This window comes from Notamacropus eugenii, chromosome 4, assembly GCF_028372415.1.
Source record: "Notamacropus eugenii isolate mMacEug1 chromosome 4, mMacEug1.pri_v2, whole genome shotgun sequence".
NCBI classification, from domain to species: Eukaryota; Metazoa; Chordata; class Mammalia; order Diprotodontia; family Macropodidae; genus Notamacropus; species Notamacropus eugenii.
Window position 1 is genome coordinate 224,674,609 of NC_092875.1, and position 24,165 is coordinate 224,698,773.

General features: G+C 35.2%; 1 protein-coding gene across 2 annotated transcripts in view; it reads right to left on the minus strand.

Annotated features, from left to right (window-relative positions):
* Positions 1 to 24,165, minus strand: part of CDH7 (cadherin 7) — a 196,077-nt gene that overhangs the window by 112,146 nt on the left and 59,766 nt on the right. For both annotated transcript variants that reach the window (XM_072604149.1, XM_072604150.1), the window contains exons 3-4: positions 5,963 to 6,257; positions 1,878 to 1,997 (exon numbers count right to left, since the gene is read on the minus strand). In XM_072604149.1, coding sequence (XP_072460250.1) covers positions 1,878 to 1,997; positions 5,963 to 6,257 — 415 coding nt within the window. The remainder of the gene's footprint in view (positions 1 to 1,877; positions 1,998 to 5,962; positions 6,258 to 24,165) is intronic.

Sequence of the window (24,165 nt, forward strand, 5' to 3'; positions counted from 1 at the left end):
GACACTTACTAGCTGTGTGCCCTTGAGCAAGTCACTTAATCCCAATTGCCTTGTTTCCCCCTCCTCCAAAAGGGAAAAAAAATGCTTGCAATTATATGTGTAATTTCCTACAGTGATAAAGCAAGGGGATCACAATGACTATTTTATAAAGAACAAAAGTGAGCCCAAGGAAACCAAATCACATAGAATAGGAATATCATGGCTCTAAGACCTGTTTTAGTGAGAACCAGAAGAGCTTTTTCTAGTCTACCATGGAGACACAGAACTTGAGAAAGTGTAGTTATTTCATTAATTTTCATATTAATGAAGGAAAGCCATAGAAAAATAAAAATAAATAACCCATGGCAGCCATACAAGTCAAAGAGCACAGCGTAATAACCACAAATTTTAATGACAAATATTTCTACCCCCTCTGCTGATGACCTGAAGTAATTTTAGTCAATTAACACTGATTCTTTATATGTCCTTTATTATGTACTGTTTTTCTTTCTCCTCACTTCCTTAGGGAGCTTTTTCTGGCTTCCACCTTTGCATGATATGATGAAAATGGAGTGGGATTTGCAGTTAGACGACCTACATTTTGAAACTCAGCTCTGTCACTTAAAACTTGTGTTACATTTTAGACCTGATTTAAGCTATTTGAGACTCATTTTCCTCAAGACGGATGAACCAGGTGACCTCTAAGGCAGAGGTTCTTAACCTTTTCATGTGTCATAGAACCCTTATGCAGTATGGCAAAGCCTATGGACTACGTCACAAAATAATGTTTTTAAATGTATAAAATAAAATACACAGAATTTTCAGAGAAATCAACCATTCTGAAATCTTGTTTAATATATACATTTTGATTTTAATTTTTTACAATAAAATTTAAAAAATATCTAATCATATATGTGTCTGCATATATATGTATACATATATATAGCTATGTGTCTCTATGTATGTATGCATATATGAATTTAAAATTTGTTGACAGACTCCAGATTAAAAAGCCCTGTTGTCAAGTTATAGCTCTAAATGTATGATCCTATGATTCCCCGATAACATCCTACTTTGTATCATGCTCGTCTGTACACATATTGATTGTTCTGTTCACCCCACTTTATCTCTGCCAGTAGAAGTAAACTTGAGGGAAAGAGGTGAATATTTTACATAATTTTTAAAGAATTATATAAAGTGCCTACTACTTCCTTGCATATAGATAGAGCTTAATGAATGTTGGCTAGATTAAATGGGATTTGTTGGATTTGACAGAATACAATTTTAAAAAATGAAAATAAAAAACAATCTAGAGAACATGGAACTTAGTATGGAATAGAATTAATCTAAAATCCTAAATTGGTTTGAAATGCATTATTGCTTGTTAGTTGTAGCAGTAGTGATGGGACTGGTCAAAAAAAAATCTGTTTTCTTAATTGCTTTGATTAGATTAATATTATGAATATCTGAGGAGGATAACAATTTCTGGTAGGGAAGGGTACAACTGAAAAATAGGAGGCAGAAAGGAATGCTCTGAGTTATAAAATTCACCTTAAATTACTAAGTGAATTCCATCATGGAATGAACAACCAGCTAATCAAGATTCAACAGCATACGTAAGAGGAAACAGTCAGAGTCACATTTAATGATTCCTACAAATTTTAATACGCTGATAAAATTTGACAGAGAAAACCACTGACTTACCCAAATATTTCAAAGAAGGCTATGGAGATTGAGAATTAACATGTTCTATGTTACCAAAATGAATGTAATGAATGAAACAAGATCAGGACAAATAAAATGTCTGGAGTCATAACAGATATTATCAAAATGCCCCATAAAAATTCCAAGCAAAAAGACGTCAAATCCTTCTCCAGGATGCTGTATTCCAGTTTTACCTGTCTTTGGCTCCACAGAAAAGTATGGCTGTCCCTGCAGAATACTGTAAACCACTCGGGCGCTGTTTCCATAAGTAGGATCATCTGCATCTGTAGCCGTCACTTGTACCACTGAAGTTCCTGTATGGCATCAAAATATCATTTTAATTAAATAGCACTAAGTTTCATAAAAAATTCTGTAAATTCTAGATTGATATTATGAGTAAACTGGCAATTCTAATTATTTATAAAGCACATTTAAATGTTTCTGTTTTAATATCAAGAACATTTTAAAAATTACAAATATTTATAAAATATTTTGGTAAATTAGAAAAAAAAAATCTAACTGATTGTTCCAACCTACTAGGACTATCATATATATGTGTGTCGAAGACAAAACAAAAACAAAAACAAACAAACAAACAAAAAAAACCAAGGCTGAGCTTTGGACATTTTGATCAACCACATGCAATCTACAAAAGATCAGAAGCGGCAAGGTTCCCAGAAGTCTTTGCTCCTGATGTTCAAGGTGGCCTTTATGAGTAACGGTACTTAAGATTCACCAAATCTGTTAGTACAATCTGACTACCATGTATCTAAGGCTACAACCAAAATTAACTAATAATATTAAACACAGAGAAAAACAGAAATTAGCTAATATGTAGACCTTGAGGTTAAATGACTACTTTAGCTACTTAGTGACATTTATTTCTTTATTTCTCCTGTGGTCTATAACTCTGCGGCCATTTAGGTATGGAAATTCCCTGAAAACAGAAAAATATATCTTCTTCAATCAATTTTTAAAATCTTAGCGCCCAGTAGATGCACTACAATGTGCATGCTGGTATTCAATAAATGCGTGACAATGAATGTAGCAACAGAAACCTTAAGGGCCAGAAAGGATTTTAATAGTTATTTGGACCAATTTCTTCATTTTAGAAATGAAGAAACTGAAATTACTGGTAAAAAAGGATTGTGATAATAATGACTATATGATAAAAATGAATGGATTGGATAATTTTCACATTTCTAAGGAAAGTGTTATTTTAAAGATTAAAATATGATGCAAATATATCATCATTATGCTTCTTTGGAAATTCCCTGAATAATGCAGAATGGCAATATTTCTATGAATTACAGCCTTAGAGAGTTGCCTGAGGCATTGAAAGGTTGGGTGACTTTACCATAATAACAGAGGTAGTAAATGTCTGAGGAATCCAAGGCTTCCTAATGCTATAAGAAAAGCTCTCTCCGCTGTCATGTAGCTTCTAGTCATCATTCATTTTATTATATAATACCATTATCTTCCCTTGAATTTCCCTTATGATAACATATGATATTTTAAGAAGATATTACAGACTGAGTGTCTATATCTTTTGATTCATCATTTGTACTTGAAGGCTTATTATTCCCTTACTTTTCTAAATGCCCCAAATATTGTTCTTGATTTGTCTTTAAATACTCATTCTAATTATAAAACCTTTAACTCTGTAATACTAAGATTTTCTACACTGTCTCTTAAAAGGAGATTATATTTGCCTCAAAATTCTATTACTTGCTTTTAATGAATTTAAAGGACACACAAACATATAATCTATAGCTATGTGTCTATGTATGTACATATGTGTGTATATATAACATATATATGTAAATATATGTACACAGACACACACACACACACACACCCCTTTCTCATATGTTCTAGACTGCAATATCTATTTGGTGACATCATTACTGTTTTTCTTGATTTAGTAGTATGGGAGATGCTGCCTAAAGGTTTCTCAATGATATGAATGCTTTTTTCTGAAAGACCAAAACCACTCCCAAGGGACAAATGAACCACTGCTGACAAAAACTGAAGCCTATTAAAATCTGGTGCTAGAGGTAAATCCTAAGACAAAAAAACCTCTTTTGAAAAACCCATTTATTCAACAGTAACTTCCATATTCCCAAAGAACAATTAAATTTTTAGAATTACTTTTAACAATGCTATTTTGAAAAGCAATCAAAACTATCCATCCTTTGCTTTGCCCTTATTACTGTTTATCACCCAATAAAGAAATATTTTCTTGATTGTTTATAAACAGACATTACCTGAAAGTCCTACAGTAGTTGAGGAATACTGCAAGTATTTTAATTAAAAATATTTAATTTGAAAAACCTATGACTCAAAATCAGTATATCCCATATATGCTAAAGCAGTGAATACTTTGAAAACCTCAGTTCAATATAAATGAAGTATCCAATGTTATTGTAAAGCAATTCCTGAAGGCATTTAAAAATGATTTTCTAAAAAGCTCTGAGCCAGGCTTTTACATATGTCAATCTAACCAGCAAAATAACACACATATGTAAATGTTGTATTCATTTATTTTAATGTCAGGGTGGCACTGTCAAAGTCAAGACTAAGGTACATTATTTAGCCTCAAAAGTATATAGTTCTCTAAAAAGTAGCTAATATTAAACTACTTTAAAATATGTATGAAATAGCCACGTTCTGTCATTACCTAGACATAGGAAGCCTTCAGTAAGTCAGTGAAAATTGTGCATGAGTGCCCCAATGCTGTAAAGGGGTATATGCATACTATGTTTACTGAAATGTCCCTTCACTGCTCCCATTTTTTGGCATTCCCCATTCAGCTCTGTTCTGGAAGGAAATATGTATTTCCTTTCTCCACATTATTTCCCTCCAGGGGGCCACTTTTGTTGTCTTCCAGGCATCTCTGAGAATCACTCTGAAGTATTGAGAACAATAGTACAACAAAAATGACCCTGTTTGGTAGAAGTAAAGATATTCAAAGGCCTGTTAAGGATAGTAAACTGCTTGAACCAAATTCAAACCACTGACTGAAGAGAGAAAGCCTGAGAGGCACCAGAATTTCTAATTCTTAGGGTTTTTAGTCCCTGAGGTTTACCACATCAGCAGCACTAGCCAGCCAAAGCCAAGCTCAAACAGAAGCGTCCTCTATTTTAATAGCAAAATACCTACTAAAACAAGGGAAACAATATATAAAATTAAAAATAAAATAGGGAAAAATGTAATCAATAGCCATCCTATAATCACCAAATACAACATTTCATGAGAAATGTTTCATATTTGAAGGAAATCAATACAATTGGAATGTTATTATTTTCAAATGTGCTTTTAATCCTTGTTATTTCAGCTAAGCTTTCACTATTAAGAACTGGCGATCCTTAGAAAACAAATGCAAAAAATCAGTCTAGCCCTATCCTACTCCTTAGACTATAAGCTTTTGCACTATCTTTCCTTCTTCACTCTTCTTTACACAGTTGGCTAAAATAGCTGTATTTGGACAAAGTAAATGACAAAAGAAAAGACCTTCTTATTTCTTGAGGCAGAAATATATGCTTTACTTGATATTCTGCCAGCAATATAACAATGACATCAGGCTCATAAACACATTTTTTTTCCTGTCACAGACAGAAAGTTACTTTGTGCCCAATGTAAACTAAATGTACACTTTCCATTTAAATTTATGGAGAAATTATAACTTGATTAGAAAGTGAATATAAATGGACATTTATCAGTGAAATGCAGGCTCATTACAAGAAAACAGAGATCAGCCAATCCAAATGGCAGACTGACTGGCCATTGATAGTGTTCCGGAGGAAACCCTGACAACAATGTACTGCTCATCACATTGAACCACTGCCCTTGTGGCATAGGAAAAAATAGAATAAAATCACAAGGATTTGTATTTGTTTGGTGTGAGATGTTTTTTTTAATATACTTTTAATGTATAATTTCATTTCCATTTAACAGGAAAACAGTGCTTAATTACTGAAGCAAAGAAGAGATAAAAGATCAAAGCACTTGGTTCAGGTTCCAAAAACAGCTACATGTAGTGAGATTTCTGTGTCTCTATATAGATTACTGTTTTCTTCAGTTAGGGCAAGGTTATATTTTTAGTATAGGACTCATGGTTGGTGTCTCCTGTGAATCCCCTCCAAAACAAGTAGTAGCAGATAATTTGGGCAAATATGATCACAAAATACATACGTAAAATTGAGAGTTTAAAAAGTGGCCCTAAAATGAGTTTGCTTGCTTTTTTTTTAACTACAAGATCAAAGTGATCTGTACTTACCCACAGGAGACATTTCAGGCACGCCCGCAGTGTATGGGCCATCCAAAAATTTTGGTTCATTGTCGTTGATATCCTGAATCTTAATGACGAATTCCGACTCTGGTTCCACAGGTTTATTAGTCAGCCTATCTAGTGCTTGTGCTCGGAGTGTGTAGTAGGCCTGCTCCTCCCGATCCAGCCTCTTTGTAGCATGAATATCCCCAGTGTTCTCATCAATAATGAAAATGGAACTTGCCCCTTCGCCTGACAAGATGTATTTGATGGAGCCATCTCCTTTATCAACATCAGAGTGAAGCTGGTGAAAAATTGATGTGAGATGAGATTAACTTACAAGAGAGTCAGTGATATGGAGATATGTAAAAATAATTCTTATGTCAGGCAGCAGCACATGAAATTTTATTGTTCTAGGAAAGATAAGCTGAATGCTTATTGTGCACAGAAGAAAAACACTATCTGAATCTGTCAACCTGCTTTCATGAGCAAGACAATTTCATTTCTTTCAGTAAACAGTCTTATTTCCAAATGTATATATGTCATCTTAAAATCATAGTAACTTGCAGCTTCACTTTATAATTCAGTCTGTCCCTCCAAGGTTTTAGCCATTTTGCTTGCACACAGTAGGCATTCAATACATATCTGCTAATTAATTCAACTTGCTCCGAGGAAAAGGACTTCTAAGTCTCTGTGGTACAACATATTAGTTATTTAGAATCTAAAGAGTAAGAAAGCTCCTTCAGAAACCATCTGCTGTTCTAAAGAAACCCATTATTAATCATTTCATTTTTCTTCCTTTTATCCTTTTCATTATTAGCAAAATCTGATGTGTGTCTAGTCACTAAATATGACTCCAAAAGCATTTCAGTATTTTAAAAGAGGAAAATGGGGAAACAGGCTGTTCTACACAACTGGAGTCTTAAATCAATGGCACCTGACACATCAGCTAAAGACTCTCTTGAAATACTCATACCTTCATTAGATCCACATGATTAAGCCGAACCTAACGGTGGGGACATCACATACTAGCACTATATTTCATGCCTGGGAATGTCCCTGCTGTGTAAGAATATTATATCAAACTGATGGACCTTGAGATACTCTGATATAATTGTACACTTGCCTGAACTTCATGACCTGAGAAATGCACAACTGAACTTCCCATTTCAAAAGACATTGTAGAATACTCTGCATACAAAAAACAACAAACAAAACAAACAGGCAAATAAACAAAAACAAACAAAAATACCATGACAGAATGGAATTACCACTTATAGTAAAGCCCTCTATACTAAGAATTCTTAGGTTCTCCCTAAGAAAATCTAAAACTCATACAGAGGTAGCTTTGTATTTCTTAAACTACAGGGAGAGTAGAGATATAAATTAAGATGTATACAGAAAGGTTTAGGGAGAGCAAACATAGTATCAAGTTTTCATTAGATGGAGCTTGATCACCTAGACAAGCTAGTTGTGCCTTCTGATACCTAATTCTTATATTTGTGTTTTGCTTTGCCAACTTCAAAGCATGAAGAGAAGAGAAAAAGGAGGGTCGGGAGGGGGGAGGAAATCTATAGGAAGCAAAGTGACCAGTTCTTGCTATTTATTCCTGAGTCACCATCATCTTGATTATTTGGGGTGCCTTTCCTTAGGTGCACCATCTTGATGGCTTCTCAGAACCCTTTTAGCTCTACACCTATGATCTTTCAGCTTGGAAAAAAGCAAAGAGTAAGGGTTCTGTAGTCAGATCTGTGCTTAGTTCCCATCTCTCCTCACTGCTACCTATGTATAAGTTATCTAACCTCTCTGGCTTCAGCTGCCTTTTCCAGAAAAAAACAAAAAAAACAAAAATAAAAACGCCTTGGCCTAAATCATATCTAAGCTGTATAATTTTAGCTCTAATTCTATAATCTTATAGAGAGAAATTTAAAATGTCCACTCTGTTACGACTCTACTGTCCCGAAATTGCAGCTGTCATTATTGTTTTCATTGTTTTTAACCACGTTGCTCAGAATTTGAGATGGTTAACATGAACTCTGCTTTCTGTCTTGTTAAGTGGGTGTAACTTCGTTGTTCAGTCATTTTTCAGTCATGTTGTACTCTTCGTGACCCCACTTGATTTTTTTGGCAAAGATACTAGAGCAGTTTGCCATTTTAATCTCCAGATCATATGAACTGAGGCAAACTGAGGTAAAGTAAATTGCCCAGGCGCCACACAGCTAGTAGGTGCCTAAGACCAGATTTGAACTCATGATATGTGTTCCTGATTCCAAGTTGAGTGCTCCATCCCCTGGCACCACCTAGCTGCCCTTGGGTGTAACTTATCTAATAATTTAAATAGAAAATATAATAACTGGTGCCAAAATCTGTCACCAATATTTAGTTGACTGCTTTAAGTTTGGGATGACAAAGGGCCAATGTTACCAATATTTTCTAAGTCATCAGAAATTATCTATAATTGATATGAAGCTGGGCAGATTACACTGACTGCTCTAAACCTTTCCTCATCTGTGGAATGAGGGCACTTAACACAGTAGCTGGCACATACAGGGTCTTTAAATAAATGTTTATTTGATTGAATAAGCTAGATAAAATCAAAATCCCTTCCAGAACCAAACTGTGTAATCCTATGATGATGTGGCATAGGCTTAGGACTGTGAACATTCTCACAGCATCAATCCCTATAATTTCTTCAACCAATTCATGCCACCTGATATCCACTTTCAGAATATAAAATGTGACCCTACATTGTTTTTCTGAGACCCTCGATACTTATTAGTGCATAAGTTATTTAAAACAGTGGTTTAAGAAGGTCAGGGGAGGGGGCAGTTATCAGCAGGGAACAAATTAAATCCTGATTATAGGCTCCAGTTTGGAATGTGATGTTTTATTTAAGGCCATTGTCATTAGGGGATCATTACTGAAGGGAACAGAATATAGGGATAAAAGGTTTCAAACTTTTTTTTGTTTCCTGTTTGAATGGTACTTGAGGATCTAGCTTTTTCTCCCTACATCAGGTTCCGGTTCAGCTTCTCTGTACTTTTCTATCACCATTTCTTATCACCAACAATTTTCACCCATCTTGGAGTATCACTAGGATTGCAATCACTGCCAAAATCCACTGAGAAAAAATCACTGAGTCAGACCTTAATGCCATTCCAAGGTCTGTGTTAGCATCAGCAGTTAAAAATGGGTAAACAATTTTGAAATTTCAAGAAGGATAAATAGCTATCTATTACACATTCCACCCCATGTCCTTCAGAAATTTAATCTGCTCAATTATATGCACTATTCCAGGCTTCGGAGGTAGGCTGAATAAGCCTATGCTTTTAGGAGAAATGTGCTATCCTAGCTGCTGAAAAGGAATCATCAGCAAAAAGCCAAGATGCTGAGATGGTAAGACTGTGGAAGGCACTCTGAGGATGGCCCACATTGTAGTAGAGTACATTTTTCTGTTATTTTCATCTTGATCTTTCTTCGTTTGTCAGACCCATTTTCTATATACTTCCTCTCGCAACGTGAACTGTGAATAGAGACGGCACACGTGCTGCAAAGCTACAAACCCATCCAGTAGTCCCAGGGGAAGAAAAAGAAAAACAAACAGAAAAACCATCATAAATAAACTTAGTGACACAAAAAAAGAACCCCACACTTTGAATATATATCATTTGGATATACTGTGACAAAAAAGTGATGGTGTTATTTTCTCAAGGTCACCCAAGTAAAGAGGAATTTAATTCATTAGTCATCAGCCCAAACTCAGTTTCACTGCTGAATTTCCCAAGTACTTCACAAAATGTATCTGGAAATCCAACAATAAAGATTGATTGTAAGAGTAAATTTGGGGTTGGGCTTTTTTGCCCTATTTTTTAGGGTTGGGAGTACAGTTTACACATTAAGTGAGGATTACAGTCTTGCATTTACTAAGATACTATAAAAGAAACAAAATACGCATCTAGAGTATCATGAATGGTTGATGTCAACGATACTTAAAGTAAGAATTTTAGAACTGCCACAGTGAATCGAACTGGCTAGTCTATTCCCAAACCTGTTTTATATTGCTAACAAGAGGCATAAATTGTGAAGGTCTAATTTTCCTGCGTAAAATCAATTTCAGAAGGTAGGGGATCCTAAAATACTGTTATTTTTATTATTAATCCAACTTAGATATGTCATCTATATATTAAGATCTTTTAAGAAGTTATTTTTATTTTCAATCTGAACCACCTTTATATTCTTCATAAAGTAGTGGTAGTTTTCTTGTCTTGAACTTATTGTTTTCAAGGTTCTAGGTATGTACTTTAGTTCTCATATGCAAAGACTGGGTGAACTACGCTTTATTCATATTAACTGAACCTTCAATGACTTTATAGACAACATTAAAATGTTTTCTTAAACATCAGTTTTTCCAGCCTGAAGACCATTGTTTTAGTCTTTCATAGAGAATATTCATTGAACCTTTTAGGGTATATATTATAGCTCAATTTAGATGCCCTTCTTAAGACTTTTTTCACTCCAATATCTCTTTCTTCAGATTTATCAATCAGAAATATACATAAAATTCCAGGTTCAGATGTAGCATGAATTTAGATAGGAGGAAAATAATGTTTCTTCAATTTTTCTCCAGAGTTCTTCTAGAAGAAGCCCATCATTTTCTTGGTCTTTCAGGATCCTGCTATACATCAGGCTGATGACTTTAAGGAGCAGTGGAGAGTGATTCTTGGTTCCATTATCTGTATTTAACATACTGCCTACAATGCTTTTTTCTATTAGTTCGGAACAAGAAATGAAATCTGTTAAGAGGATTTTTGCAGGATATGAAACTACAGACAACATTAGGATAAAGGCAGTGAACTTCAGTGGGATGAAGGCCAGTGTTGGCTGAAAAATCAAAAAGATCTAGATTCAAATCTCTCTTCTAACCTATACTAACAACCTAACCCTAGGTATGTCATATCAATACTACAGGTAACTCTCAAAAATTCTAAGTACAACAGTTGCTAATCTACGTTGGAAGAGGGAGAATATGAAATCAGAGGTCCAGATAAATAATAAGAGGGTAGGGGAGAATAAAAAGGATCTTCTAACTTCATATGATTCAACCTCGTATGTTCTTTTCATCTTGTGATCAAGTGGTCTCAAGTTATTCTCTGCATAGTTCCTTTCCCTGAAAAACTCAGCTACAGTAGACTGACAGAAAATCTCCAATCCCAGGTCTTCATGTGGAGAGTAGAGTTATACTATTTTGAAAACTCTTAATCTGCAAAATTCTAACAAATGCTTGATGGGGGAGGGAAGAATGAATAAAATTAAATTAACTAAAATCTATTCTTTATTTTTAATGGACAATGAAATGAGCAAGAATTTGAAAATATGTCTCCATTTATATACATATATTATCATTTGCATATACAGATGAAACAGTAATTGCATGGAAATATGTTCATATTCCTATTTACGCATGAAATTAGTGAACTTGAGAATTAATATATCAAATATTTATAGTATAACAAGTATAACCATTTTTGATTGAGTCAATCATTGTGGATCCCCCAAATACAGGTTAAATGATAAATATAAGCATGTGGGACTAATACAACTAATTTTCTGAGTACCCATAACACTTTAAGTTATAGAGGTAAATTAAGAATACACATTCACCACATGTATTTTTATAAAGTTTTTTTTTTTTTTTAACCATTAACAAATGTCTGCAGTGTAACATTTAGGAACTTAATGGCTCTTAATCTTCTAGAGAAAAATTACAGATTTAAACAATTGTTTGACCCATATTTTAATTTAGTTTAAATACTCTTAATTCAAAATAGTGAATATAGTAAAGGTAGAGTTTATTTAGATTTTTCGTTCCTCTTATTTTCAGCTTCCTTGAATTTCTTTATCTGTAAAGCGGGTATAATAACTTCTCTAGTGACAACTTCACAGGTTTTTTGTGAAAAACAAAACAGATTATGTATTAAATAGTCCTGAAAACCATAAAGTAGTAAGTATGCATGCCAGCCATTTTTTAAATTACTTACAATGAGGATGGCATGGTTTCAAACAATAGAGATAAAATGCAATAATATAATGTATAGCACATAAATAACAGTGTTTATTGCATTAAGCAATAATTTATTTAGTCATTAAGACTAAATAAACAAAAATGATATCATCAAAAAATGTTTAGATCAGAGTTAATCTCAATTTAAAAAAAATACATATAAATTAGCTAATTCACATTTTTTTATGGAAAATATTGATGAGGTTGCCTTTTGCCCAGCAACAATGAGAGCACTGCCTAAATGTAAATCTGCGAGAAACGAAGGGGTCTATCTGTTGCCTTCCTGTGTACAGGAGCCCTATGATTTGTACCCATATCCTTGATTATTGCAAGTTAAGTTCCCTGTTTTGTGACTATACCCCTGAACTGTTTTGTAAAGTACTCAATACACCTGCTTCCAACTTTCCTCCCCTTACACACCTGTTTCCCCCTTCCTGACATCCTTCCCTATGGTTAACTGCCCATGTAGAAGCATAACTGACTCCTAGCTGAGTGTCCAAAACTTGGGTATAAAAGCAAGACTCTGTCTGTTCTCAAACAGTAAATGCTCCTAAGGACTAGACCTCTTGACTAGGAGAACTCTGACTTCTCTCCAGACTAGACAAACCTGAATTTTTACCTACCTCATCAATACTATCATTTAAATGTTTAGGGGGAAAAATCTACTCAGGATTACCTTGCTACCAAACCCAAGTCACTTGCTGCAATATATTAAAAGCACACACAGGAAAAGTCTTCATTTGGACTTTAAAATTGAGCAGATATTTCAAATTCCACCTGTGTCATTTGTCTATGTCATTTGGTTTCATTTAGGGCCTAAGCATTACAAAATCAGTAGCAACACTCCTTTTCTCAACCCACTCCATAGCAACTCCCTCAGCCTGGCTATAAACATTCTTCTAGCAATGCCTTCTTTTGCATTGGTCTAAACTAAGCCAGTCCTAGTCACTCATAACCAAAAAAAGAACCAGCATCCTTCCCTTCTCAAAACCAAGGTAGACACATACCTAGGATACACACAACTCAGGAATTTCTAAAGTAGGAAATTGTTTTTAAGTTACTTTTTATAAATGCACATATTTTAATAAGAGAAAATTACATTCTTCAAAACAAGTAGGTACTTATTTGATGGTAGACCAAGAAATAAGCTATCTCAGTAGATTGACTAGGGATGGTTAGGAGGAAAGACAAAATTTTCAAGTCTGTAGTAGACCTCATAGGTGCTTTATCTCTGCTTTGTCTTTCCTAATCGCAATATAAACTACTTCTTCTTAGACAGGTTGTAGTCTACATAGCTGGAGGGAATGCCCATGATAATAAGATCACAAATCCCTTGGAATTATGAGCAAAGGTAGAGATTCTGTTGCCTAACATGATAATTTACATTCTAGCGGCTGCTTGCTGCAACTTTGTTTGATCAATTCCATACACCAACGTAATCAACATTTCAGACAAAAAAATAATTTCACTGATATTCTTAGGATTCCATTAAGTCCTACCCAGATGTCTCATCATGGAATGAGACTAAGGCCCTTTCAGAGGCCAGACTTTGGCCTCCTTATATTTTTTGTCATTTTTCACCCTGTTTCCAGCTCATATTTCACATTTCCCTCTTCTCTTTTTACATCTTCCTCTGAGAACTGTAGTGAAATTAAAAACTACCATTGTCTTTGGAAAGGGCAGTTCATGTGCCAGGAAGTTACACTTATTACCTGACTTTCCAGTCCAAAGCATCCTTGCTTATATGTTGTCTCTTATTAGAATATAAACTTGAGAGCTTGGACCATTTCACTTTTGTATTCATATCCTCAGGTTTAGCCCAACGTTTAGCATACAGTAAGCATTTAAATACTTTTCTATATACAGTTCAAGTAACCCCGGGTTCTCAAAAGCTATAAATTGTTGCAGATCCTTTATCAGACAGGGGAAGATTCACATGTTGTGCTCTTTTTTAAGGGAGAAGAGGCTCATCATCAGAAGGCTGTCCAACAGGTGATAATTTATGGGGGCGGGGGAGAGGCAGAGTAAGTCATTTAACCACCTACTAAATTAGGGAAGGCCTGTAATATGCACTGGAGAAGTCACAGATCCTTGAAGGGCTGAAGTACATTCTGAGCGTTAATACAGTAAATCCTCATTAATTCAGGATCCACTTATGTAAAATACGTGAAAGTCTTGAAATGCCAGAATAGAAAAGGAATATGCTGAACAAATAAACAGTAGAACCCAAAGAAATGTTTAGCCTGCTTGAGGGGGGAAGTCATGAAATTGTTCTCAAGCACTCAGAAAACCACTTTGTATGCAAATACTGCTGGGGAACAATGAAGTTGTTAATCACGAAGATTATTTTCCTATTTGTTAAAGTACTTAGAAATGCTCAAATATCTCCAACACAGTTACCCCTGTAGTCAATTGTAAACAGGGTTCCTAGACTTACTGGAATGTACTCCAACTGCATTTGTTTAAATGTTCGCTAGATCCAATTTTTCTCTCAATCAGACTGACCTCCTCTCCATTTAAAGATAAAAACCAAGGTTATACCATATGTGAAGATGTGTTGAAAGATTAAAATTCATATTACAATAGGAAAACAAATGATGTTCCACCAAGAAAAAAGGGAGTATAAAAGAGAAACTCACTTTGATATTACAGATTCATGAAAAGGGTCTGTGGAGAGTTTTTGTTCTGGGTTTGGTTGTTGTTTTTGATGTTAACAAAGGCTGCAGCCATCAGCCAATTTAAAATCTGCTTCAGTTTTGCACAGGGAATAGCTCTTGTTTATGGAGTTCATATTATGAAGGGCTTGGTGCTAATTTTCAGGGAGTATTATGTGAGAGACCCTTTGGCAGTTTTATGAATACAAGCCAAATTTCATTTCAGTATATAATGACTATATTATGTCAATACTTAGACCATGCTATGAATTCATGCTAGGCTCCATTCTTATACTTGAACCCAAGAAGACATTTCTGTGGAGATGTGAACCACCTGAGTGGTTCCCTCCCTCCTCCTCCAAGAGGGCAGATCACAACTGAATCTGTCATATCAGACTCTTGTTCATTTCCCCCCATAAATGCTCTCTAGAGGATTGATTCAGTATACTGGGGGGCCTCACCTGAATGTCTTGACATTATGGGGATACCAATGGAATACACAGGCAGTCCATTCTTTATCCCCCCAGTCTCTATACCTGACCAGAGTCATATGAGTCAAACAAGCCCCTTACCAGCACTCTCACTAATACTTGTAGGAGGGAGTAAAACACACACACACACACACACACACACACACAGCACTTATGGCTCACAGTACAAGGGCATTAACCACCCACCAACTCCCTAGGTCCCTCACTGGCATATGTTATGTTCTAAATTCTTTACAATCTGCAGAGGAGGAGCTGAGTAGGATAGAAAAACAGTATTTGTCATGCTGTTCCAGTATATAGAATATATTGAACTACACAATGGGATAGGGTACGTTGTGTCTTAGAACAGGGCAGAATTGAAAATGGTCCATGGCCAGGAATCAAGGCCTATGCCTGCATTGTTACTCCTCACTAAGAAATGAATGCACAGTCAAATGAAGGGGGAATGTTTTCTCCCCTTTCTTAACCAAGTGATTTACTAAATATCCTATTAGATAGGATGAAGAGATACAGATTCACCAATGTGATATCAAAGCAAGAAAAAAATCAAGTGTTCCTGGATTCAACAATAACTTGTTGAGAAAATACAAAAGTTTTTACAGCTTATCTCAGACATTGCCCAGCACAATTTCAGAAAGCATGAAGCTTTCTAACTAAACAATACAGAAAAGATCTTTTTCATATGGACCCACAAAGATGCAATTCTAATGCCTTATCATGATGTGGAGGCAACATGAGGATTTGGAAAGCCACGCCTACAGAGGACAAGTTCTGGTTCTTGAAAGGATTCCGTATCTGTCTACATTTTCTCTTCAATGTTCAGTTTGCTAAATGCTGTCATATTCACCTTGTGAGAAATATGCCCACCTAAAAAGGCCCCAACTGTGAGAAACATGCTCACCTTAAACAAAGAACAATACTTGTGAAATCAGGAAAGTTTTTATCGGTCTTCATGTTCAATCCCCCTGAATGAATGGGTAGCTCCCAAATAAGGCTACAGGAAGACTACAATTTATTCAGACCAATCCAAGCCCTTTTACACTATTCTGAATTTTGGACTTCCAGCAATACCATTCATTGGCCACGTGGCTTCATGTTCTCCTCTCTGATAGACTTTCCCTCCAACAGCTCATCAAGCCTGTGCACAAACTTTTGACCTTTAATCTGACTGTGCTAGGTCACAAATCTGATCACTTAAAGCTAGGATGATTTTTAGCCCTGTGGAAACAGAACTCCTTCCTTGTTTCCCACAGATTCTAGAAGGTTGGCCACAGTAACCCATTAATTAAATAAGAAAAAAAAAAAAAAACAGCTCTAAGTCTTGTGTGAACTTCTGCCTCAGGAATGACAGTGACAGAGTGATAGACAAAGGGGCAGACGTTACCAAGAATCATATAGTTCCTAGACTGTGTATAAATATTAATTATTTATTCCCTTCATGGGAGATATCTGCTATACATTCACCAATGAATTGATATAACATTTCTGGAACTGAACCATAGCATAAAAACAATTAGTCATGAAGACCAGAGACGTCATTCATATTCTAATTCTGACACAACAGGTATGTCATCATTAGAAAGTTATACAACCTCTCTGGGTATTAGCTTTTTCACCCATAAAATCAGGATAAAAATACTTTTACTGAAAGACAGGTTTGTGATATAGATAGAACACAGGTTACATTTCTGCTACATAATAATCATATTAATATGACCAAGTAATTTAACTTCTCAGTGTATAAGGAAGGCACTTCTAAAAGATAGATATGAGCCACTGATTTGCATTAGTGGTGGGCATTTGCATACCCAAAGTAGTCCACATAAAGGATCTCAGAGGGCAACCTGCCTCACCCCGTACAAAATGCTTTTACAATCTACTTCAATGGATCATTATGAGGAAAGTCTATGCAAGTGTAGTTATCTAAATTGACATTTTTGCTACTATAGAAACCTAAAGACATTGAGAAATTACAACTAAAGAGAAGGGAATCTGATAGGTTCTCTACAGTAGTAACCATGGAGTCATATGGGGTAGTTCAATTGGGTAGCCAAAAAAAAGTCATATCATTTTATGGGATAATTTGTCATTTTGCCTTGATGTGCTGACGCTTACCAGGAAACATGACAGGGTGACCAGGGAGCATGGTGGATAGCGCTCTGGGACTGTAGTCAGAAGACCTAAATTCAAATCCAGCCTCAGACACTTACTAGCTTTGTGACTGTAGAGAATTCACAACTTCTACTTGCCTCTGTCTCGTCAATTGTAAAATGGGGGTAATACTAGCACCTGCCTTACAGGGTTGTGTTGTGGGGATCAAATGAGACATTTGTAAAGTGCTCGCAGTGCCTGTATCATAGGAAGTATCATATAAATGGTAGTTACTACTGTTGTTATTGTTCTTGGACTACAAAGGAGATGGCTGCAATTCATGTACCACCATCCTTTAAAGAGATGGAGAAATTCTATAAAGACTTGACGTAATCCACTAGAATAACTGAACATTTACTCTGATAGTCAATGATGCGAATGCCAAAGTGGTCAGAGCAAGAACAGTAAAAATGCAATGTGGCAAAGGAAAGGTTGGGAGACCATCAAGAAGTCTCAGGCTTGTATATCTTTTTTGTTTAAGAAGAGAAATGGAGATATTGTATATGACAAGCACTGAACTACATTAAAAAAAAAACAACTTTCTAAATGGATAAGAAATAGTGGTTACATATTCATCAATACATCATCAACTATTTGTGGACAGTGGGACCATCAAACAATTAGAGCAAAGGTAGAAATCAAGAGCAAATGGTAGGAAAACAAGTATGATACCATGCATAACTGAAACAGCTCCAGTTAACCTCTTTAAACAAATGGTTGATTCTAACAGATGAAAAATGACCAAATATTTACAATTACTGCTATCAGCATTTCCTCAATGAAATTAAACCAACTAAAAACTTGACAAAACAAGAATACTGATAGTGCCCCCAAAATTCTTCAATCAGCAAATATTTTATCTTTTTTTGCCAAATGCTGAAATAAAGCAGTTTGTCTCAGGACTGGTGCTTTCCACTCCCATCAGGACACCAGTTCTACACCTAGCAGAGTCCTTGCAGCCATTATCTTATGAAGCAACCTTTATGGAGATACTCCCTGGAAACTGCTTTTTAAAGTACTGGAGCCCTTGCCACTACAGCAAACACAACTATTGATGATCCAAAAATTAAAATTCTTGCCACCAAAGTTCTTGGCATTATCAAATGTTTCAAAATTAGAAACATATATGATTAGCTGTAGAAATTACCCCATTATCTGTATCACCATCTTCTTTGCCACTGTACCATAAACACCATCTGACACTGAGTTAAAACCTCTGTGATGTCTTTTCCAATTGAGTGTTCGCTTCTTGAGAGCAGGGACTATCTTGTTTTTCAATTGGTGTCCCCAGTACTAGCACAGTGCTGTACACATAAAGAGCTTAATAAATTATTTTTCATTCATTCATTTATTCATGTATTGATAGACATCACTGGCGACTTGAAGGTATAAGGGATATAAGGGATATATTTCTACTCTGTTGCACCACCAAGAGCAAAATGACAACATCACAATGAAAAAACAAAACAAAACTATGTGTGCGTGTGTGTGCGCGCGCATCCACAAACAAAAATTAAGGAACAAGGTAAATATGACTCTTTCTGCTGATCTTCAATCCGAATATCATATCTGTTTTTTGTATCCTAGTGTATGATGCATGGTAGGTGATTAATAAATGCTTGTTGTTTTAATTTGAACCGAATTTTCTGCTTTGTTTTTAACAATAAAACTTCAAGTTCCTTAAATAAAATTTGTTCTTGTTCTCCAATCATTTCAATAGACTACATATTATCATTGATTCTGCAATGTGATCTTCTTCCTTCCCCCTAAAATGGTAACCTGATGTTTTAACTCAATTCTGGTATCCTTTATCTAATGGTATGGGCATTATAACTGAAGACTGGTAAAAAATAAACTGCTAACTTTTACACAGCCTCTGAATTCCAGCACACCCTTTTCCAACTAATTCCCAAAGGTAAAGACACTTACATAAACAAGATAAAGTAAGGAAGTACAGTGCCACGATATAGCAGAAATTCACAATACAGACATGCAAATAAACAAATTCTGAAGTAATGTCAAGTTTTTCCATCACATGAAAAGTCATTAGTATTTTACAGCATACACATAATGTTGGCCTTAAGCATGTTTTAAATAGACTTTTGATGCTCACAAGACTTTTGAAAAGTGTCATTTTGTGTTTCCAAGATTCTGTTTTTTTACCTTTGTAAAATCAAACAAAAAACCCTTAGCCAAAGTTTTAATAATGAGAAACATTAACATATATATGTTTTTCTAGTCACTTAGAATTTAGAGCCAAAGTTTCTATTAAAACTCTGATTACTATTTGGTCAAGTATTTCAACTTAGTAACAAGTATTAAATTTTAACTGTTCCACGTCAAATACAGGCAGAAAAATAGGTGAGAAGAGGTCACTAAAATTATACATTACCCAAACAAGTAGCTGTCAGCTTAGGGGTGCTTCTTTAAAAGGGGATATACTCTGTGGATGGCCCTGATTATACAGATAGTAATTTAGCTTATATTCCTGTGCAAAAATTAATTAATATCCCTTAAAAATAAAGCATACGACAATCTCATTTATTCCCCCTCTCATATTTACAGTGGTATGCTTCTTCTGAATACACTTTTTGTCAAATTACAGATACAGAGGTTAGATGTATTATTCTATTTTGGTCTGAACTATCCAAAATACCTTGCAGCAGTACTGGGACTGATAATGATTTCCTAGTAGAAGGCCGCTAGTAAAGAACATTAATACAGACAAACTGATTCCTAAAGGGCATCATTTGGAGTAGGTTTTTTTTTTTAATTCCATCTCTCCCTCTTCTTTGTTTATGCTGTATCCATTAGCTAAAATTTCCTTTGAGATGGGAAAATATGCTAAGCCTGAACCTACTTTCTGTTCCATTGTATAAGAGAGAAAATGATGAAACCATAATGTGATGAATAAGAGTTGTAAAGTGTCAGATATAAAACAATCAAAGTAATTACCATGACTAATTGTCATAGAAGAAGCCTATTAAGTAATGGACTGCGAAACTATATTCAACAGGACCATATTAATAATGTCAGAAATTTTATACAGAAAGGAGATTGTAACTTGGAATTTTTTTCTTTAATATCATTAAAATTTACAGTTTCACTGTGTTTCATTAGCTTTGTGCTGTGCTACCTTGCTTCTTCCTTCTATAGCTGAAGGTACAGAGAAAGACTTGGATTCATGTACCGTTTCATGTGATAAGTCAGTCATGTACAGAACAAGGTTATAAATTTATAGCTGCTAAAAATCCTATAAGTTTCATAGTCTGATACAGTGTATCCTATATAAATGAAAAAAAATTCCATTCTTTCATATTTGCATTATTTCAATAAACCCTGAAAAACAACAACAATAAACCCTATCAGAGATATTCTATCATTCAATTTATATAAGGCACCCTTAGAATAACAGTGGATGGAATATGAGGAAAAATATTAAAATCTTGTATCTCCAACTACATTTCAGGCATCTTGAATTAAATGTCCAGCAGACATCATGGAACTCAGCATGTCCCAACCTGAACTCATTATCTTTTCCCCTAAACCTTTACTGTCATCTAGCTTTCCTATTATTGTTGAGAGCAACCGTATCCTCCCAGTTCTTCAGGCTCACAACTTAGGTGTCATGTTTGACTCGCTATCTCTCATCTCCAATATCTAATTTTGCCAAGGCCTGTCAATTTCACCTTTAACATCTCTAAAATATTCCTCCTTCTTTCCTGTGACACTGCCACCACTACACCACTGGTGTAGGCCCTCATCACTTCATGCTTGCACTATTATAACAGACTGCCAATGAGTCAGCCTGCCTCAAATCTCTTCCTACTCCAGTCCATCTTCCATTCAGTCGCTGAAGTGATTTTCCTGAGAGCACAAGCCTAATATGTCACCCCCATATTTAATAAACTCCAGTGGTTCCCAATCATCACCAGGAAAAAATACAAATTTCTCTGTTAGGCATTCAAAGACCTTTATAATCTAGCCCCATCCTACCTTTCCAGTCTCCTTATATCTTAATCCCTTCCACATGTTCTTCGATCCAATGACACAGGTCTCTTTTCTTTTCCATGAACAAGAAACACTATCTCAGCTCTAGGCATTTTCACTGCTGTCTCCCATGCCTTACCTCCATCTACTGCTTTCTCTGGCTTCCTTTATATCCCAACTAAAATCCCATCTTCTACCAGAAGCCTTCCTCAATCCCCGTTAACTCTAATGCCCTCCCTCTGTTGACTATTTCCAATTTATCGTGTATAAAGTTATCTTGTACATATTTGTTTGATTGTTGTCTCCGCCAGTAGATCGTGAGCTCCTTATAAGTAAAAATTGTCTTTGGCCCCTTTCTATATCCCCAGTGCTAAGCACAGTCCTCTGCACATAGTAGGTGTTTAATAAATGTTAACTGACTGACTGAAAAAGGGGACAGTATTTAGGGATGCATAATACGCTCAAATATACCAACATACAAACTGCAAACTTATTTCCAAATTTCAAGCATGTATGAATTTATCCATCTTGGCAGAATTCTTACCAACACAGTTCCTATCCCTTATAGATCTGAGTAATCAAATTTTCATGAGTTGCTATAGCATTAAAAAAAATTAAAAAACATCACCAGCTAGCTAAAACTTTATGTTATGAGCCTTTCAAACTTAGGTGGACTGATTATTGAATGAAAAAATCATGCAACCTGTCACTGGGCTTGTACTGGACAAATCATACACTGAAATTCAAATAAGGGAACAGAAGTCAGATTGATGCTTCTCAGAACAAATGTATGATTTCTTTCCCTATCACTGCTTATAATTTGTCCTTCTAATGATAGAAACAACTGATTCTTTGTGGTGTAGATATGGTGTTAGATTGGAAGACAGATTTGAATTCTGGCTAATCTTTCACTAATTACATTACTATATGACTTTAGAAAATTCAACAGAAACTTACTTAATGCTAACTAGGCAAAGAAGATAATTTTAAGCATTAGATTCAATGAAATATGGTCACTGCCTTCATGGTGCTTATGGTATAAACATTTTAACTTCTTTTAGCTTTAACAGCTTAAAACTGTACTAATCCTTTTGGGACACCTTATATAGGATTGTGTGTGTGTGTGTGTGTGTGTACATAGTAAATAAAAAGTAATTTCTGGTGATACTAGTGAACAACACTAATAACTAAGGAAGAATCGCCTAAAGCCTCTTAAAGGCTGTACCACCTGAGCTAAGTCTTGAAGGAAGAAAGATCATTTCCAGAGGAGGAAAGGCATTCCAAGAATGAAGAATAAAATATGCAAAGGCACAGAGTAGAAATGCAATGTCATGTAAAGAGAACAACAATAGGTCAAATTGTCTGAAATGTAGAGTATGGAGGAAGGGGGGGGGGGGGCTAATGTGACAAAAAGCCTATAAAGGTCTTTAAAGAACCTTACATTTCAAATAAAGTATTTGCCTTTTATCTTAAAAGGAAATTGAGAGAGTCACTGCTTTTTGCTGTTGTTTATTTGTTTGGCTGATTTTTTAAGCTAGGTCAAAATTATGATTTAAGAATATAAATTTTATAGTGATACAGAAGATGAATTGGGAAAAACAGAAAATAGAACCAGGGATAAAAAAAAAATTATAGTAAGATGATATTGGCAATATTCAAGGTGAGAAGTGATGATCTTCAACTAGGGTGGTTATGGTATGAATGGAGAGAAGGGGCCAGACATACTGTGGAGGTAGAATTAAAAAGGCTTGGCAACTGACTGGATATTGGCTTGGAGGTAGGAGACTGGTGAGTAAAAGTTAAAAATCAGAGATGACTCTGATATAGAATAGAAAGTGGTTTTAGGTTCAGCTGGGTGGTAGAGAAATGAGTAACAATGAGGAACACGAAGAAGGGAGCATTAGATGACTTTGTCTTTTGTTGTGAAGGGGATGATATAGTATGAGAGGGTTATGTGGTTAAATAAAGGGATAGTAGTAGTTGCTTGAAGAATGGGGGAAATCTGAACACGTTTACAGGAAGTTGGAAAGTAGATAAAATACAGCACATACATAGTAGTACACAAGTCAATCTTCATGGCATAGAGCAAGAAGAAACAGCAGAATATTCTATAATGGGATACTCTCTCTAAATCTTCAGAATTTTTTTTCTTCATTGAACAAGATAATTTCACATCATGGGAGGTAAGGGAAGAGAATAGCTTCCCCAAAGTGTTTTACAGCTATTAAGGTTGTGAATTGGTACTTGAGAGTAATCACTCCTTACATTCATGGACATTTTTCATAGAATCATACCATCCAGTCATTATATGACCAGAGGCCTGGTTTTCCAGACACAGATTCAGCATAAAAATAACATGTCACCCAGGTAATAAAAGAGCATCTAAATCCCAATAATCCAAATTCCTGAATTATCTAAGACGAAAAAGAAGAAAAGCAAAGATGAATGACTATGTAATACTATATGATATAATTCTATATGATATAAAGATCATTAAAATGGCCACATCAGTGCATATAGAACACCCACAGGCCTTTTTTCTAAAAATAACAAAAAAACAGTTTATCAAGTACTCTGATATTCAATGTCAATAAATAGAGTCATATTTTTTTGTGGTTTTCAGTGTTCCAACAACAAAAATTGCTACTCTACTGAAGTGACAACTAAATACCACTTAATGTTCCGTTCCCTCTCACTGGTAGTCTTCAAGGAGAAGTTGGATGAACACTTGTTTAGGATATCATGAAGGAGAATCATGCTTCAGGTAGATTGGACTAGATAACTTATAAGGCCCTTTCTAGCTTTTGAATCCAAGTCTATGAGAACTTGTGAAGAATTTAGGATTCCCCACATCCATTCTACATC